This window comes from Paralichthys olivaceus, chromosome 5 (genome assembly GCF_024713975.1).
Source record: "Paralichthys olivaceus isolate ysfri-2021 chromosome 5, ASM2471397v2, whole genome shotgun sequence".
Taxonomy (NCBI): domain Eukaryota; kingdom Metazoa; phylum Chordata; class Actinopteri; order Pleuronectiformes; family Paralichthyidae; genus Paralichthys; species Paralichthys olivaceus.
This window is the reverse complement of record NC_091097.1, coordinates 2,027,646-2,048,194: the sequence shown is the minus strand read 5'-3', so window position 1 is coordinate 2,048,194 and position 20,549 is coordinate 2,027,646. Positions and strand designations below refer to the sequence as shown.

The following is a 20,549-nucleotide window of genomic DNA, read 5'->3' as shown; positions in this document are numbered from 1 at the left end:
TGCCTCCTCTGCGATTTAATTCATTCATGCAACTGTGAGTAAAAATAAGCACGTCTGACTCAGGTAGCACGTGTTCTACATAGATGAGCAGCAGTACCTCCCTGTGTACTGTGTGTTTCTGAAGGAGCACATGGGAAAGTGTGTGAACCGGTGGGAAGATCTGGGTAGAGTCCTCCTCTAACACTTTAAACACTTGTTTAAGATAGTGTTTATCTGCAGGAGCTCACTGGACTCTACTAGGACGGATGTGGCTCAGGGGGGAGAGAGGGCCGTCCTCTAACCATAGGGCAGGTGGTCTGATCCCAGTGTGTCCCATTCTGTATGCTAAAGTGTCCTTGGGCAAAATACTGATCCCTAGATTGCACCTGATAAAGTGCTGCCTGTATATGCGCTGTAGGAATGTTTGTGTAAATGGGTGAAAGGCAAAAACCACTAGAACTTTGAGTGACCATTAACTGCTCTTTAAAGGGATAGTTCACTGAAAAATGAAAATTCACTCATTATCTACTCACCACTATGAAGATGGAGAGGTGGGTGAAGTGTTTGTCTCAGGGGTAAAGTTTGTTGCAGTAGAATCCGATACACTTAAAGTAACCTGCGACTTATACTTCAGACGTAATGGAAACAGTGGTGTCATCCAAGTGTCCAGAGGCCCCGACATTCATATTGGACATTTCATGACATCACACTCATAGTATGGAGACATGTTTTCTGTTCTATTATAACTTCTGAAGAAGAGGTTTGTGGACTCAAACACTTCACCCACCCCTCCATTGTCATAGTGGTGAGTGGATTATGAGTGAATTTTCATTTTTTCGGTGAACTATCCCTTTAATGTAGAATGACATGTAATAAACCTGAGGATTCACCTTTCAGCAGGACAGAGACCTTAGTCAAACAGATGAGAGACCACTGGAGTGTCTTCAGGACAACTCTCTTACTGTCCTCGAGTGACTGAAACTAAGACTAAACTTAAACCGTACGGAATGTGAGGATGCCACAGCGTTTCACTGACCAATCTGTCTGAGCCTGAGAGGATTTGCCAGGAAGATAAGTGTCCCACATTTGTGTGTGTTATGCTTGATGAGACTCCACCAACAGCATTTTCAGAAATGCGCAGAACAAGAAGGGGTCTGACTGCGCTGACGACATCTTCTCTGCTTCTCTTTCACACTGCAGATGACTGGTGACATCGTGGGTAGATATTACACGAATGAACCTCTCTCTGACTGTCAGTCATCATTTCAGTGATTCGCTGTGTCGCCTCCATTCTCCACATGCAGAGCCCCGGTCAAGTCTCTCATCTCTCAGATCATGTGTACTCTTTTATTAACATGATGAATTGTGTATGCACCGAATAGAATCATTTACATCACAACCATTTCCCCTCTTTTTGTGCACAGCAGTAAAATGTTGCTTTAACACACACAAACACACTGAACTCTGCTTTAACTTGATCTCATTATTAATTTCACGGAAGTGTACACATGTACATACTGTACAAATATCCATATGGAAGTGAAGGGATGAATGATTGAATCGTTTGCAGCAGACAGTAGAGACAGTTTAATAAAATCAAACTTAAATCTGTCCTGTCTGTACAACAGCAGTTATCTATTTTTACATATATTGCAGCAACAGAAGCTACAACATCTGGGTCCTACTTCACCCTCTTACTTGTATGGAGCAATATGCATGGAAAACATAACTATCACACAGTCAGCAAAGAAGACAAAGCAGGCTCATTGGCTCAAGTCAAACTTCAGACATTTAACAATAGATTTGGCTTCAGCATCTAATGTATTGATAATAATAAAGGTTTTATTCTTACGTACTGTATATTTAAATATTTATTACCATATATTGGATATTTGATACAAATTGTGTCATTAGTGTGACTTAACATATTGTCATATTCTATCACATGCTGAAAGAATAGGTTTGGTGGCGAGCTGTACTGATAATCACTGTTCATATTTACAACCTAACTCTGCAGATGCTTTTCATTCAAATGTATGAATTTATTGTAAATGTATCGATGTAAACTCAATTTTTCACATTTTATGACTTTCTAAAACAAAGCATCACCTGGCTGGTACCTGTGCGTGATACTGTGTGCCTCATGTAAATTTTCAGTGCGTGGCTCTACTTCTTCCTGTCTATTTTGCTCATCATGGCCTTGACATCGACAGGAGCGGAGGCGGCGGCCACCTTAGCCTTCTCTTCCTCCTCCTGCTGCCAGAGGATGATAGGATGGATGCCAAGGCTCCGGTTCTGAGCGTTTTGCTCCAGCTGGGCCGGACTAGGGAGGAGAAGCAGACTCAAGATGAAACTGAACTCACATTGTCTTACAAATTTCCAAAAGGATGAATAGATGATCTACATACCAGGGCTGGATAATAAAATAATATAAATGACCAATACTAATATAACAATATAACAATATATATATATATATTTGGCGGTATATAACTCTGTCCTGGGACACCCCTGCCCTTCCTCATGCATACGTGCAAAGCCTACGTAAGAACGTACATCATATGATTTTGGGCCATATTGCCCAAGCCTATTATATCCAAAAGATAGAAAGTCAGCTTCACCTAAAAAATATGATATTCTGCAAAAACACTTGTTATTCATCACCTTAAGTCAGGGACAGAAGAGGAGACTGCGATTATGTTCCCTGTTTCCATTATGACTGGTTAAAAAAATCAAACAACTGCGAGATGGAAATTCTTGCAGGTAAATATTGTTAGGAAGCTAATAGGACCATCATGAACATGTGTGGTCAACATGTGTTTGTGTGCAGAAGGAGAAACATCATTTTCTAATGAAATCATTTTGAACACTAACCTGAAGTTGTGAGACTCAGGGTTCTGTGCTTTCTTCTGGATGTCTTTGTACACGGGTGACTTGAGGTAACGAAAGAAAGTATCCTGTACCAACGAAAACACATGAGACCGATGGTGATAATAATAATAATAATAATAATAATAATTTTACTTTAAAAATAACCATCGGAACACAGTTGCAAAGTGATTTTGAGGGCAAACAATAGAACAAATTTAATACATTAAATTAAAAGCAGTTTGAAGAGCACACACAACATTCAGACAGGAATATGAAAGTGTTACAGATTCGAAAAGAGTAAAATTAAATAAAACAAAACCGTCCAATATGATTAAAACAGTGAGCCCTAAGAAAGGCCATTTATTAGAAATGTCTTTAAGTGGTATTTAATAAAGAATAAGGAGCTTTCCAGACAGATCTCATCAGGGAGGTTGTTTCTGTGGGAACTTAAAGGAAAGACCTGGTTACTCTTGGTACCGAACTACCATTCATTCTCATATTATTAATAAGATATCACAGCTTTGACCTGGAGGACCAGTAGTTGATCTGGCTGCTGCAGCCCAATAGAAAGGTAGATAGTCTTCTCTGACCCTTCCCCTTTCCTGTCCCATCATACCAGCTCATTTTAGATCTTTGAAATAATCAATAATGACTTTTTGGTGCAAATCAATCACACTTACAGATGAATTATAATCCTTATTAGCTACATAGACACACCTTTTTCATGAGAAGGAAGACGTGTGTCTGAGCTGCTTCCAGCACGTAGCGGTGGGGATGCTCCAGGCCTTTCACTGTCAGACCCATGGTCCGGCCATCGATGTTGATCCAACGGGGGGCACCAGGGGCCAGGAAGGTTCTGAACACACAGACGCTCCACATCAACTCTACTGTAAATCCTGCTTTAGGGTTTTGATCCCTACTTGGAGAACCAACTTGGACTGAGAACTACTTTCTAAATTCACCCTCTTTTTTGGAACCTTTTGGTTTTTGCCTGTTTTCTTACTTACACTGCACCACCCCACCCTAGCCGGCCCTAGTGACCTCTCATGACATTCCAACACACATACACAAACACTTACTTAAAGATGGTCTCAGCTTTTGATGACATGGAGGATGCAGTGCCCCACTTCAGTTCTTCAGCTGCTTCCCAAAATGCCAAGTTCTCCCCTGGGACACACACACACACACACACACACACACACACACACACACTAGCATGTTAGCAGGCTGCTATTCATGTGAGCACAACCTCAGAGGACCAAGCAAGACAGTAGGCAGTCTTATTTGAAAGGCAGATGACATGTCACACAGGAAACTCTGGTTTTGTGTTCTGTTCAAATACACTCACTGAGGACTTGACTGGGAACAGCCTCAGTTCTTCTTTTCATTGATTCCTTTTACATTCTGCTCCATGTTGACATGACTCATCACGACATCCCTCAGATATGTCAGCTGCACATTAATTCTGCCAAACTCCTGTTATACCACACCACTACTGTGTTGTACTTGATTAATAACTGCTGACCGAGGAGGTCACTTAAGTTCACTGAACTTACTGTCATGCTCATTTACTTTGAGCTGTAAACACCTTACCCTAACCACCTCAGGAATTCTCAGTCTGGTTCAATACCATGGATACTGTGGGGAATATTACTTTTAATTTGATAAACACTTGTGCACCATGTATTACTTTAAGTTGTTAAACACTGTGTGCACCATTTTCAGTAACCATCTCTTGTTCACAGCTTTAGTTGTCCTAGTTTTAGTATGACCATTGTTTGGAGCAATAACACACGAAAACATGATTGCAATGTGCTCATAGGGAGTTGCAGGACACGTCTAAGAAAGTTCTAAGATCTGTCCCAGGGTCTGAAAAACAGTAAATAATCTCAGACCAGGTGTAGTCATGAATGGAAGATACGAACACACATTTTACCATGCACAAACACACACATTTTGCCGTCAAGGTCAGGAAGAGCTCTTCCCTCTCCCATATATAAGGAGTTGTTATTGCGTTAAAATTAGAATAAGAGGTCTGAGACCCGTTTTGGGGCATAAAAAGGGAAGAAAGTAACAGCAGGGTCCGGGACCATTGCACGGTTCGTGTGTCGCGTGAAGCGATCTATAAGACACGATCCGACAATTGTTCATCGCTGACAGCTGACAGTGAGGGAGCATTGAGTAAATTGATATTGATGTAAGAAAGACGATTTATGCAACTGTCTGCATTTGTGCAGCCTAATCTGGGAGTGTGGAGTGTAAGGTGTGATGCAGTGATAGTAACAGAACTGAGAGTGAAGGAAAGCAGAGTGCGGACACCATCTGGTGGAAATTGTGTTCAGAATCGGAATCCGAATCAGAAAAGCTTTATTGCCAAGTAGACTCACGCCTTTGGCAAATGGCAGTGATTGGTCATGTCTTGTCTGGTATACGTTGCTGTTTTTGCAGCTGTTCTGGTGACTTGCGGTTGCTGTTGCATACCCTGCTTTAGGACCCTCATGGACAGACTAATTACCACTGCCCTGTCCAAAGAGATTCCTCCCCCTCCATATCAGATGCCATTGTTGGGTGAAGGTGGTGATGATTATGAGTTGGACGTTGGAGAGATTGTGGACTTCATGGACAATTTTTCAGTGTAAGGGATTTGGGAGAATATTACTTTTAAGTCAACAAACACTATGAGCACCATGTATTACTTTCAAGTTGATAAGCACTTGTGCACCATGTATTACTTTTTAGTCGATAAACACTGTGTGCACCATTTTCAGTAACCATCTCTTGTTCACAGTTTAATTGTCCTAGTTTTAGTATGACCATTGTTTGGAGCAATAACACACGAAAACATTATAATGTGCTCATATGGAGTTGTAGGACACGTCTAAGAAAGTTACGAGCATCTGCCCCAGGTTCTGAAGGATGGTAAATAATGTCAGACCAGGTGTAATCTTGAATGGAGGATACACACATGCATTTTGCCGTGCACACACACACGCACACACACACATTCCTGTGCACAAACACACACATTTTGCTGTCAAGGTCAGGCCGAGCTCTTCCCTCTCCCACATTGACCAAAACCATATAAGGAGTTGTTATTGCGTTGAAACTAAGGATGATACACTGTGCATGACGTGCAAGAGGAGATAAAAACATAACTGGAGTTAGGTAGAGTTGGAGACACAAGGTTCAAGGTAAAGATGGTCACCAAAGGAGGGACCAAGCAAGGAGTGGCTAGTGCTCATTGGTTGTTTCAAGTGCCAAGAGGCCAGGAATGAGCCTGTGCACCAACAAGGAAGAGCTGAGTCTAAACCATGGCTATTCCCCGCTCCTTATTGACCAATCACGTTAATTCTAATGTTACAATAGCTGTGTGATGCCAAATGTGCGGGGCGACTTTTCACGACTCTGGGTGGCTTACAGCCAGATTGTGTGAGGATGCCCATAGCTATGTAATGCCTTTTCATTGTTTGGTAATAAATGTTCATTGATTGCACACGGATTGACACTTCTTATATCTCTGGATAAACAAACGCAACAATACATAATCCAAATTGAAATGTTTTAAAATAAAGTTTGGTAACATACCGCTGAACTCCTTCTTGAGGAAGATCTTAAAGTCGTCTCGGCCTCGCAGGTCAGTCAGCAGCTCGAACAAGCTGAATGACCAGCGCTCCACTCTCATCTTAGTGGGTGGATCAACTCTGAACACAAACACGGGCTCAGTAACTCAGTGACACTCACATATCTCATTCATGACTGGATATCCATGTTCTACTTTTACAGAGATACAGTACTAATAATTTAGATTACAGTCATATGACTGACATATAAATTAACTTTTAATAACTTTTAAATGTTTGTATTTTGTGATATCTATTAATATGTCTTGACAATCCTTTAAGATGACCAACCAACCAACCTACCTACCTACCAACCTTCCTACCTAAATACCTACCAACCAACCCACCTACCTACCTACCTACCTACTTATCTACCTACCTACCTGCCTACCTACCACCTACCTACCTACCTACCTACTTACCTACCTACCCCTACCAACCAACAACCAACCTATCCACCTAACTGCCCACCTACCTACCTACCTAACCACACACCCACCTACCTCATAAGCAACCAACCAACCTACCTACCTACCTACCTTCCTACCTACCTACCCACCTACCTACCTACCTAATCACACCCACCTACCTCCTAAGCAACCAACCGACCTACCTACCTACCTGCCCAACTACCCACCTACCTTCCTACCTACCTACCTACCTACCTATCCACCAACCAATAAACCAGTCAACCAACCGACCTACCTATCCAACTACCAACCAAAAAAGCAAACTTCTGCTGAAGTTGAAGCTCTGCAAACATCTGCACAATTACCGTCAGCATACTCTTCCTGTTTAATGCTGTGAAGCAGTTCCAGCCAACATTAAAACAAATGCTCATATTGTAAACATGCTGAGGGCTGAAGAGGCTGATGGTCTCCCAGTTTTATTTGATTACAGTAACACAATGAATATGAGTTCTTGATCTGAGACTGACACCTTTGTGCACATTGACGATGAAGGCAAACAGAAAGTAATGAATGCAGCTGCCCTTACCTTCTCATGTTGAGAGTCCAGTATGAGTCATTGTCTGTTTGCCAGGGGTTGCTGGGTAGACATGGAGCCAGAAACGGGTCGTGGGTTTTGTACGTTGTGATGTACTTGACGAGTCTGTGGAGATGCAACTATCATGAGACCAATGGAATCCACCGAGCCTCCAAGTTTCCAAACTAGGCCAGTCAATGTTTTGACAGGTTATTTTGTATAACCATTTGGTTATTTTTAGGAAGCAAAAAAATCTCATTCATGAAATAGTGTGTATAAGAACAAGATTCTTAAGGGGAATTGTGGTATTTTCCATCCTGGGCCTGATGTTTATCTCTGATTATCAGGGCTATGGTGGAAACATTCTTTATGAGCCTAAAATTAATCTGAGTCTTTTATTGGTGGAAAAAAGAACTTTAAGTGGACATTTTGAGGACGGTCATAGTTGCCCCATAACATTACATTGTAGCTGCTGCTAGCATGTTATGGCTGCTGGCAGAGGAGATCTACTGGACCGGTTCAAAACATTATTGTCAGCAGCATTCATTTACAAACTCACATATATAAACATAGGACCCAGGTTGAAAAATTCCTGTTTAAGTTATGATGACAGGAAAAAATGAAATGAATTTTAACTTAAGGTAACAAGGCTTTTACATGTAAGGTACTAGACAAACTTACGCTCCGAGGGACACGCTAGATTTGACCTTTGACCTCATGATGGCTTGTTGATAGAAAATGTTCTAGAATAAAAGAACATAACATGTATTTCACAATTGAAGATTTCCAAATGTAATTTTGTAAAAGGTTTATAAATAAAACTATCCACTTCTGTGACGTTATAAAACTCAGTCTGCAGCTTCAAGCCACCAACAGTGAACCGAGAGGACATTTCATCCATTACTGAAACAAGAGGAATGATTACTAATTACAGATTATTACTTACCATGCGCCTGTGCTGGTCAAAGCTGATTTTCTGTTCACAACAAGAAAAAAATGTTTTCATGGAAACAGTTTATTAGGTGCAGTTGACTCACATGACTGTTTGAAGTATATCTAGTATGCTTTAGTGTTATCCACAGACAGCAAACAGAAGGGTGGAAAATAACAACCACAAAAAACACTAAACCCTTAAGGCAAAGCTGACTTAAGCTTGCAAGTAATTTGTGATTATTAGAGCAAAATATAATTTCTGAAAGATTGGTCTGCCTGTAGACATATTAATATATAATATTTTTAGAGATTTATTTTATGAAGGAAAGGAAAGTGTGGTAAAAAAAAACTGAAGGAATCTGACAAAACAGTTCATTTAACATGAATAACTACAATCACATCATCACCATTTCCTGGAGGATTGACTAAGAACAACATGGACCATGAATTTACACACTAGTCTATTTTACACACAAGAATCAAAGTCTGGGCAAGACACTTATTGTATTAGATAGGTCTCTCTTCATCAGTGTATGGAAAACTGTTAGAAAGAAGAAAAAGACAGGAGAAGGAAACAATGCTGTGAATAAACAAGTTTCTTGTGACATTTATCCCGATGATGAAAGGCAAATTAAATCCATTCTCATAAAATTAGAAACACCAAGATTGTCCTGGAGCTGCAGTATGGGGCTTGGGATTTACAACTTTTTGGTTGGCTTCCCTTAAGTACAGCATCACATATTCTCTGATGGACAGTACAAATCTCAAAGATATTCTCTATAAGGGGAATAAATAATAAAAAAGATAATGAATCATATATCAAGATGTTATTATGTTCTGCCACTCAACTGCTGGGTTAATTATTTCAGCCCTGATCACAATGAGGACATATTAGGCCTCATGGGTGTTACATCATATATAATTTCATTGCATTTTTTTCTAAACTATTTTACTGTATATATACTTTCATCATTAATAAGTTTTTTGTAATCATAGTTTTAACGTTTAAAGTAAAGTAACTACATGTAGAACTGTAATAGTTAAAGTGCATGTAGTTGCCTTCATTGAATTTCCTCTGTGATGTGTTTGAGGTAATGTAAGAAAATTAAACATTACCCATGACTGAGATCAGGTACAATGTTTTGTTTGTCTATTGAGGATGAAGTATATGGTGATAATATTTAAAAAAATAAAATGTACTAAAAATGGTACCTATTCTCTAAGTAAAAGATACACAATACATTACTAGAATACACAGTAAACTACTAAATCTTATAACAACAAATATGCCTATAGATAAGAGAATATATGCATAAGATGACAAACTATGAGCAAGCGATGTGTGCAAAGTTGCAGTAGTTGTTGGCGTTTGAAGACAATGTAATGAGGTAGGTAGGAGTATGACACACTAAAATAAAAAATGAACACAAGATGTGCAAATTCACAGTTATTGCAGGAGTAAGCAGGGAGTTTGGGTGTGGAAGGAGACTATATGGCTCAGGGTTGTGAGAGTTCACCTTTTGACCGAGGTGAGGATTGTACAGTGTTATTGCTCTGGGCAGGAGAGCTCTCCCGTATCTGACCTTGCAGCAGTGGAGCTGAACCAGTCTGTTGGAGAAAGTGCTCTGCTGTCTGTCCACTAGGTGGTGGAGAGGGTGCTTGTGATTGTCCATGATGGATAACAGTTTGTACATTGCCCTCCTCTCCACCACCGCTTCAAAACAGTCCAGTTTGCAGCCAATGACGGTTGATGTTCTATGTATCACAGTGTTTACAGTACAGTAAAGTAAAGAGTGCTGTGACTTGCAAACTAATATCAGAGAACTCTTTCTGGACAAGAGATTCAACTTAAGCTCCTTAGTACTCAGGAGAAACAGCAGGCTTTAGCAGATGCAATAGCAGCTTGACATAGTTACGTAGATTCAATGAAAACCTCTTTTTGTTCAACATATATCCACCATCAATGTAACAGCAAAGTAGCTCTACCAGGTTTTTATCTGAACATGAAAGGACGGGAAAGGGGGATGGGAGGGAAGAGGAAGAGAGGAAAGGAGTGATAGAGAGAGTGAGCCACATGGAGAGTCAGGAGGGTTCCAGTCTAAGTGGATATATCCATAGAGATCGGCTCTGCACTACTACTCTGCATCTTAAGCTCCAGTAAGTTTCTTATGAGGCCAGCTGACCTCTGCCAGTGTGTGCGTGTGTGTGTGTGTGTGTGTGTGTGTGTGTGTATGCGTACGTACTGACCTGTTACCTCATCTGTATTGGGATCAATAAGACGCTCTGGGCCGCAGTCAATAGCACTGTGAGTACGACGCTGCACACACACAGGAGGATCATGACAAATGTACAGCAAGTACAGTAATCACATTACAATGAGATCTACAGTATATATAAACACACACACACACACACACACACACACACACACACTGACCGGAGGCCTGTTCAATATCCAGTAAGCCCTCTCCTGGCAGTCAAACACCACACGATCTGGCTTCTTCCTTTCCTTACCAGCCCTGAAACACACACAGGCCCACACACACACACACACACACACACACACACAAACACACACGCACAAAGCAATTATATTTCAAGTAGGGGTCGGTTGTCTCTTCTGTCTAACTTAAATATATTATATATTTATGTCCACATATATGCCTACATTACTGTACACATGAAAGTTTTAAGGACTCTTTTAAGTCTGGCTATTGAACCCTGAGTAGTAAAAGGCAATCGAACATCTTGTTTTTAACAACTTTGCTTTGCGAGTCGAGACAGTTTTACTTTCCTCTATATGGCTGCTTGAAGCAACGACAATTGCCAGAAGTTAGCGAGTGCGTCAAAGAAAAACTCGACTCATGAGTTGTTGTCAGGCTGTGCACGTTTGTATGTTTTGGGGGTGTAGCTTTGACAAGAGGGCCGATGGGACAGGGTGGAATGTATCGGTTGCATATTGAATTCTGCCCTCAATGCTTTTCCAGGCTTACCAACCAGCTTTAAGTAATGAGACTAGGTTGAATAGAAATGACATGCATGGAACTCCACTGGTAAATCCATGTGTAAGTCCTGGAGAGAAGATGGACTCTGACACATATCAATGTCCAGGTAGGAATCTCTGATTTCGTCCCCTCTCCATACTTCCCTACATTTTTATTTACCTTCACTGCAAACTTTCAAATACTAACTACATTTTGAGAACATACTGAGGTACAGTTTCAGACTGATGATTTTACATACTTGTATTGTTCAGTGGCCTGCATCACAATGAAGTCCCACTTGTGGTTCAGCCATTTATGGAGGTGGTTGTAATGTGCCTGTTTAAAACACAAACACAAAAAAACATGGAGCTATGGAGGAAACAGTTGAACTTGTGTCACAGCCCTGCGGCAGTGTTGACAGTAACTAACTGCATTATCACCAAAAAAAAAAATACTGACATTGCTTTAGTAACAAGTGATAAATGAATCACACAGGGACACAGGATTAAAACTGGGAATATGTATTTTTAATTTCATGAGGCCGCGATTGTGAAGTGGCTGAACTGTCAGGAAGTGTACCACTCAGTCTATGAAAACAGTTATATATTACAGTGTGTGGTTCTCCAGGGGCTTTGTCATAGAAAAGCCCCTGAAAATAAGAAATAACATTTTGGACACATTTTGAGTTAAACGGCTAAAGATGCTAAAATATCTTCATAAAGCAATGTTTTAAATTCCTGTCTACTGAAAATTATTCCACCATCTCAACAAATTTGAGTTTCACAACTTACCATGTCACTAACCATCAGAATGGGGATACAAATAGCGATTAAAATGGTCTGTGTCAATAAAAACACATATCCTAAATAGTCTACACCAAGAGAAGATATCCTCTCTGATTATAACATTAACACAAAACAAAAACACAGGTATAAACAAAGAGCTGGGATGAAATTATAAAGTACAACAAAAACAGACAGCAGCAGTTTAAGCATGATTTTTTTTCTACATTAATCTGTTTTCATCTAAAACAAGCTGAGTGCTTGTTACCACATTACATCTTACATCTGCATCCAGACTCAGTGTGTGTGACTTAAGACAAATCTGGTCTCCCGCTCTGTCAGTGTCAGACAAAATTAAAGCAGTGGACTTTTTTTTTTTTACACATACATGCACACATAGACACAAACGTTTCCCATGCTTTCCCATGTACCTGTTCATAGGGCTCGAGCATGCCTTTCTTGCGGATGTTCCTCTTTGCCAGGTAAATGGCTGCAAAAAAAGGTTACAGTGTCATTACATACAGTTGTATGTCATTAAAACATGGGAAATAACCTAATTTGTTTGTTCAATCAATGAATCAATCAGTGAATGAATCTATCTATCGATCCATTTCTTTTTTATCATCATTCCTCCTCCCTCCCTCCTTCCACCCATCCTGTATACCTATACCTACCTATCTATCATTTGTGGGGTTTGAATAAAACAGTCCTTTGTTCTGAAATATAATACATAGTAATAATTCAATTTGCTCTTAAACATGTGCCCCTGAAGTCACCACTCAGAACTTGGTTTTAAGTGAATACCAGCTCTGCAGAACTCTGCAGTGTTGTGCCATAATTCTTTCATTGGAGCAATAACGATAGTAACATTACTCATTATATAATAATAAAGCAGAAACCAATACACAATATTGTTTATCTATACATGTGATTGAACAGTCTGCAAGATTCATTGTAAAGAGTCACTGAAGCCCCTAGACCCCACCTCCTATGAAATACTGTACCCACCATAGTCAGAGTCCTCTGCAGCATATTTCTGTGTAGGCCAGAAGTATGGTGTCTGAATAGGTGAAGATTGAAAACAGTGTTATTGATGTTCCATCAGTGTATAAATATAAACAACATAATGAACAAAAAAACTGATAACAGCACTTATAACCAACTCTGTCTCTAAAAATAATGATAGCTATGTGGACAAGACTACTGCACTCTGGTCCACTTTGAAGTGCTGGTCTCTGTGAACTCTGGAGCAGGTCATTTCTGATGTGAACACCCTTCAACCCAAAAACAGGAAGTAGTATATCTGTCATTTCAATGGTTTGAAAAAGTTTTATCTTCCTGTTTTGATGACCGGAGAGCTATCACACTGGCCGCGACCAAAATGTAATCTGGCACGGGACAAACATGAACTCAGGACGAATTGAGATGCCTCCTGGATATTTGGGCTGAAGAGAACAGATCAGAATTACTGGAGAAGGTGCAAAAGAAAACAGAGAGCTCTGCAGAAGTAAAGGACAAATTTGTTTGGTATAATGACCTCAACAGGATTCTTAAGTTGAGACCCACTGTGATCCTGGTAGATGTTGTTGAGTCATATGGGGAGGACCAAATCATTGTCTTCTGCCGTGGATAGCCACAGTTACTGGGCTGATGTAGGCCAGTTATTAAATGATTTAATACCTGCTGTCTAATCAGATGGTCATATGCGCTATCCTCTAGTGTCTGATTATATGCACTCCAGATCAACACCAGCATAAACAGAACCTAACAGTGCTCCATAATGTACCACATATAGATCATATAGACCACAAATTGGTTGGGATCGTTTTACTTTTACAGATTGAATGACCAGTAGAGCGACGTTTCCACCACATGGCTTTTGTTTACACTTTCTGGGCCACAATCAGTGGGTCTATCCTAAATTAAGTGAAACCCTGTCCAAATTATATTTCCCTGTTATGATAAAGTGTGACAACATAGGCAGCAGAGAAGAAGTGAGTGCTCGGCTGTACCTGGAAGCGGTAGAGGCTAGTATCATTGCATATGACCAGCTTCTTGTGGTTCTGCAGGGGGTAGATGTAGCCATAGGCCACTAGCATGGTGCCAAAGACAAGAGCCTCTGGAAATACAAGACAGGAGGCAGGAGAATGATTGGAGGAAGTCTTGTGTGGAGATGTCATGTTGTATCTTTGCAGTACACAGACTTTACCTTCAGTTGGAGTCTTCATCTTGTTGGCAATCCATGTGATTATGTCGTTACCTGTGGAAACACAGTTAAGAACTGAAATGCTGCAAACACTGTATACACACTATTAATCAATCAGACTCCAGTCTCTCCTAGATCTGATGATGATAGACCAATTGATTATTGGCCTGAGGTTTTTAAGGTACTAGGTACTCTTATCCACAATTTGAACATGGTCTTAGTTGTGGCCAATCCATGAGTAGCATAGAGGTCTAATAACAAGGCATCGCTCAGGTTCGGATCAGATCGGCCATTCCTCTAATCACTCCCCTGGAGGTCTCTACATCTTTCGTGAGACTACGTTGAGACTCCTAAGAATCCTTCCTAAGATCCCATCCATGGACTCCAAGAAGGCTGTGTTTTCTGAAGGGCTCTTCAGTGCATAGACACATGCAACAGATAGTTACAAAGTTACAAAACTCCTGGAAAAGCTGAGAGCCCAGCACCTCTCCAGGAATTTGGTTTTATAAACCATGCTATACATAGAGTAATTCTCTAATGACCACCAAAAGGTCACACTATGACACTCACCCAGGTGGTCCTGGAGGTATCTAGTTGGTACCCCTCACATCCAACACTAGTTCCTACTCCACTTCCTGAGGTTCCTGCCTTTAGATGCCACCTGACCTGCACAGCACTTTACTTTAATAGTGCCTATCCCCGCAAGCAGTGGGCCCACGGGGTGGTGGCTCCATATTGCTCTCTCAAGCTAAGCCCAAATAGGCTCTATGGGTCAAGGCTTGGCCAAAAAATGCTTGCCACTGAACATCACAGATCTGGCTCTGAGAGGGTTTCCCTTTTGCAGGCGAGGAGCTTCAGTTCCCATGTTACATGTTATCTGGGTTCTGGTGAGTGTGTCCCATTAACCCTCATCTCTATTAATGTGGTAATTCTCTCAAAGTGTGTTCTTTAAAGTACTTCTGTTATCTTATCTTATCTTATCCTATCTTATCTTGAAGTTGATCGTTGGGATGATAGAGGACAGGCAACAGCAGCAAGACACTTAAAGGTACAGTGTGTAGACTATCGTAATATCTACTTTTGAAGTTGCATGTTGCAGCTGAACCCCCCTCACCTCACCCTCTCCTTCCAAACATGAAAAAGAAACTGTTGTAGCTTCAGTTGTCATAAAAACTCAATAGATTTTTTTGTCCAGTCTGGACTAATGGAAAAAAAATGGCGTCCTCCGTAGAGCAGACCCCCTCCATGTAAATATAAAGTATTTAAATATAAAGGGTCTTTTCTGGGGTAAAAAAAACTACAATTCATACAATTTAGATGAAATAAACTAGTGAAAACTAATGTAGGATTATTCTACATTAAATTTCTGCCAATAGATCCCTTTCACCTAAATCTTGCACACTGGACCTTTAATAGCACAGATGATTAATTAAAGGTAAGTAATTTTGAATGAATCACACAACTTGTGTTTCTGCTCTAACTGTTCATTTTGTAAACTGTTCACAGAAGGTGCTTCTACATTACTCAGACTATCTCAGATCACATGGTGGGTTTGGCCCATATACATCTGTTCTGACCTTTCCCTTGCTGGTGTTACCCCAGATTAAAACGCCACCTTGGCTCCTAAAGCACTGTCCAGATCTCATCCGATTGTGGTTTACTTTATTTAGCCTGTGTTAGCAGCTTAGACAGTCAAGACAGCCTGTCAGTCTTACAGCATTTAATCATCTGACGCAAGTGAACGTTAAAGCAAATAAAGCTCAAGAAAAAAAAAAAGTATAAAAAAAAGTATTCTGATGACTAAACATTACAACTAAGATATAAGCATAATAACATTCTTTTTTGCACTGCAACACAAATTTAAAGCCATGTACTTTATGCTTTTGGCCACTTGGAGCATCACAACAAGCTGAAAACCTTCAGTCAACTGCACATTTACATATCCAGCAGACACAGAGCAAATTGGTTCATATGATAAATCTGCGTCCAACATTCACTATTTGTGGAACATCATTTTCATTGGGTCAAATTGATAAATAATATAAAAATAAAGATCATTTTGGAGCATCATCATTTTTTCAATCTTACCAGCAATGACATGTGGGATGGTAGTGACATTGAGTTTCTGCTCCGAGCCTTTCACTCCATTTTTCGGGTCCTGCATCTCCACCACTATGGCCTCCAGCTGGAAACAGGATTCATTTACATCAGCCACAATGGAATATTCAAGAATATCACTCATCATCACAAATATTCATCTGAGATTTCCATGCTTCAATCTTAACACTACTAAATACATTAGCTCCCAGTTGAGGGTCAGAGCATCACAAAACAACGAGGGAATATGTATCACCCCTGTCTGCTTTTTGTTGATTGGTTTTTATGTTTGCTGGTAACCAAGATCACACAAAAACAACTAAACAGATTTCCACAAAACTTGGAGGAAGGATGCGGTAAGGGTCAGGGAATTTCTTTACTGTTCTCTAATGGACTAATTCGTGGATCAGGCATATTCAGAGAACTGATATCCCTGACTGTGTGAAACTTGGTGCAGCTTGATTGGGACGTTCCAGTTCAATCATTTTCAGTGTGTTATATTTTCCAAGTTATTAATATCAAGGTATTATATATTTGTTCAGTCCAGTACTTGATTACATTCAAATACTTGTAAATAAAATATCACAATGTCTTTACAATTTCCATTCACAATCCAATGGATCCATGTGGCATGATAATAGCTAGAATTTATATAGCGCCTTTCAAGAGACCCAAAGAAGCTTTACATATGTCTGTGGACACAAAAGAGAAAAGAAAAGAAAGTAATTTGCCCAAAAGAGATAAAAATAAACAGCACTAATGGCAGGGTGGAGCGTTAACTGAGGCCAAAGGCCTTAGTGAGCAGGTGGTGTTTGAGTAGTTTTTTGAAGATGTCCAGAGATGTAACATTACAGAATGAGTTCCAGAGGGTGGGGTCTGCGACACAAAAGGCTCCGTCTCCAAAGGTTCACAGTTTGTTATTGGGGATGGAGAGCAGTCCTGTGTTTGAGGACTGCAGCCTTCTGAGCGGAGTGTAGGGGCGGAGGAGGTCTGTTAAATATGGTGGGGCTAGGGCTTGGAGGGATAGGTGAGAATGAGGAGTTTGTTGACTTTGCTTTGGCATGTCTGAGTATTAAGTCAGGTGGGAAAATCCAACCTGTTAAAGGGCTCTTAAGCAGAAATCAACTGTGGGTCTGTATTGACTCCGCATTTCTTTTACACCTGCTACCTTTAAGGCCTCATCAAATGCAGTGTATGTAGCAGCTCCATGAGTAGCCCAGAGAGCCTACAGAAACTACCCAATGTATATGTGCCCCCAGTTTATCTGTGTGCCAGCTATGTTCTGTACTTTAAATGGTTTTTATTTTATATAGTGCTTTTCTAGTCTGGTCTTGATGACCACTCAGAGCACTTTACAAATTCTGTTTTTGCCATTCACGCATTCACACACAAAGACCGAACCACTGGGTTCGAACCACCACTGGTTAAAGGATGACCCGATCTATCCCCTGGGCCACAGCCGTCCTGGTCATTTATCATAATTTGCTTTGGAATAAGCACAATATCCTTTTATGACAGGCCCTCATTTTTTGATTTAAGTGCAGGAACTGCTTTAAGTTCAGTATCATTTAAGAAGCTATTGATGTGGTCACACATATTTCCAAACCCATTTACAGTTCCAGAAATCACCACAACATTGCCTCACAGTAAACTTTGGCCATGTGTGTTCCCTGGCAGTCTGCAGCCCCTGGACAGCGTTCTGTTTCCAGCCCTCAACCTCATCAGGTTGTGCCATTATTATATTCAGAAACTGTATCTCTTCAATTATGTTTGTAGGTAAAGAACTTTTGCTGTAACAAAATACTTTACAAGATATTTGACATCTTCTTCATGTTACATGGTGACTGCTGTGGGGGAGACAAGACACTTAAACCTATAGTTTAATGTGATGTAACAACACTTTGCTATATTGACAGAATATACACATTGACAGAATGCTGAATACTTGTATACGAATGACTGCATTTCATCAGGAAAGGAACAACACTGTATGTGGTACAGTCACTCTGAGGTACCTTTACTTAACTTGAGTATTTCTATGTTGTTGTGCTGCTTTAAACTTATACTTCTTATCATTTCAAAGAGAACTATTGTACTTTTCCACTGCTTACACATTATGACCTCAGTAAAAATAATCCATTACCATGACACACATAATGCAACATCGACAAAGGCCCTCCTACATACATAACAAATCATTCACATGTAAATAATTGATAATATATCAGTGATGTTGATAAGATCACTTGCACTTCCATAAACACCACTTGTCTTACAAATCCTTCCTCACAGGAAAACACTTCTCACTCAGGGTGGCTTCAGAGGGCAAACAGGAAACTAGATTCAGTTTTAATTTTTTCTTTCTTTCTGGAAATAGAGACAGTGAAAACTGATATATAATACAGTGAGCAGAGGGATGACAAGCAGTAAGTGGTCGGAGTAGCTGCTCAGGGCGTTTTCTCCCATGTGATTTACTCCCTGCCCACTCAGCTATGGGGTTGCCCCTGACTATATCTAATTAAAAACCTTCTGTCTTATAGTTTTGTATTCTGGTGGCTTGGGTTTGTTAGAGATTTGATTCCTGACATGTCCAGGAGTCTTATATAGGATACAGAGGCTCAATGAGTGATGCTCTGCTGTGCTGCAGATACTGCAATCACTTTAATTTAACTTTATCTAATTTCTTATACAGTGCTGTGCCTTTTTTTTTGCATAAATAAGTGAAAGTGACCATGTCACATTACCCTGAGAGCCCATCTCACGGGTGTGTGTATATATACACATACATTTACATACCGTTTATAAACATACAGAATTAATATCTACTGCACAGTAGTCATGTAGGCCTACATTCACAAATATAAAGAGAATGCTCATAATGACATGAACATATGACATTTCAACACAACACATTTCAGTATGGAGTCTACACTACACACTATGGTCTTTGCGAGTTGTAGACAATGTAGTTGCTAATCCTTTCATTTACTGATGTACGTAATCTATATTTGTCTTCATTGGGATCAAATAGACTTTAGGTTTTTTGTCATGTATGAACTATACTGCCCTGTCTTTTAGTCATTTTTACTGAATGTATCTTTTTTTTACCAGGTGGGTTCAGGTTTTACTGCTAAACTTTAGTATTCAGTATGCTCCAGAAATGTAAAGTCTAATTTAACTTTAAGAACTGATGAATCTGTAGTGTGGCCTAAATATACATGTATAAGTCAATAATACTTACATACAAATATTAAATTAAGGAGAGTGCATATAAAGGAAAAACCCAATTTATAGAGCTGAAGCACTCAATAAATTCTGACCATAATGATAATAATGATACTACCCACCCACCTTTTTGAGGCAGTGCATACGGGGAGGGAAATGTTGCACCCGGTCAGGACGGGCTGTTCGGATTGTCATATTTGCAGACTAATAAAATTCCAATCAAATATTCAAAAATAATAAAAATATCCCAGTGTGAAATATTCCAGTTATTTAGAAAGGTGCTCACAGAATAGTTTGTGCATACATGCACTCTGTGCACACATTGTGAGAGGATTGTAAAACAGGATGTGAAGGATGGATTTATCCACCAATCAGCTGCAGGGAACTTGGTGCTCTTATCCCCCCTGTAATTCCAGAGAAAAGCCGGTCTGGGTGCTTCTTAAATTAACTTGTGTGAAGAGAGTCAGTGTCAGAGCTGGACCATTTAGTTCAGGTGGCTAAGTATGGAGGCTGGAATGTGTCGCAATCACCAAAGACTTTGAAGGTTGTTTGATAAATTTATATTTTAGAATACAATTAATTAACTTACTATTGTTATGCATTAAAATCAGGCAGTATAGAAAGACAAGCGGGTAAAAGCATGCAAAACAGTTGTTGGCTACATTGAAAATTATGCTGATTCTTGAAAATATCGCTCTCATGCATACGTAGTGTAAATGTGATACAAAGTGCAGCAGATTAGATTAGATTATTTTTGCATAACGGTGGGAAAGTGCTATACTGACTCTCTCCTACTCTTTATGTGTCAGGCGTTTTGGCTGAGTTCATTAACTTCTTAGCATCTACAAAACCTTACAAACGTAATATT

At 40.0% G+C, this 20,549-nt stretch overlaps 1 protein-coding gene across 1 annotated transcript; it reads right to left on the bottom strand.

Annotated features, from left to right (window-relative positions):
- Positions 1-1,442: 1,442 nt before the first annotated feature.
- On the bottom strand, positions 1,443-20,021 carry rgs9a (regulator of G protein signaling 9a). Its single transcript, XM_069525037.1, has 17 exons — positions 19,808-20,021; positions 16,448-16,544; positions 14,363-14,413; positions 14,166-14,272; positions 13,162-13,213; positions 12,585-12,643; positions 11,631-11,707; positions 10,825-10,906; positions 10,642-10,704; positions 8,401-8,430; positions 8,136-8,197; positions 7,467-7,580; positions 6,436-6,551; positions 3,930-4,017; positions 3,568-3,706; positions 2,854-2,936; positions 1,443-2,302 (listed from the first exon to the last, which is right to left on the bottom strand). Exons 1-17 carry the CDS (start codon positions 19,874-19,876, stop codon positions 2,146-2,148), a joined length of 1,446 nt encoding a protein of 481 aa, XP_069381138.1. The 5' UTR covers positions 19,877-20,021; the 3' UTR covers positions 1,443-2,145.
- Between the last annotated feature and the right edge of the window lie 528 nt (positions 20,022-20,549).

Bases quoted from the DNA above. Each gene is read 5' to 3' on its own strand.
- rgs9a (XM_069525037.1), bottom strand. From the start codon at position 19,876: ATGACAATCCGAACAGCCCGTCCTGACCGGGTGCAACATTTCCCTCCC. The intron at 6,552-7,466 runs GTAAGGGCAGCT...GTTTGTGTTCAG, and splicing joins TGGACTCTCAACATGAGAAG to AGTTGATCCACCCACTAAGA. The intron at 2,303-2,853 runs GTTAGTGTTCAA...TCTCCTCCCTAG, and splicing joins CCTGAGTCTCACAACTTCAG to TCCGGCCCAGCTGGAGCAAA.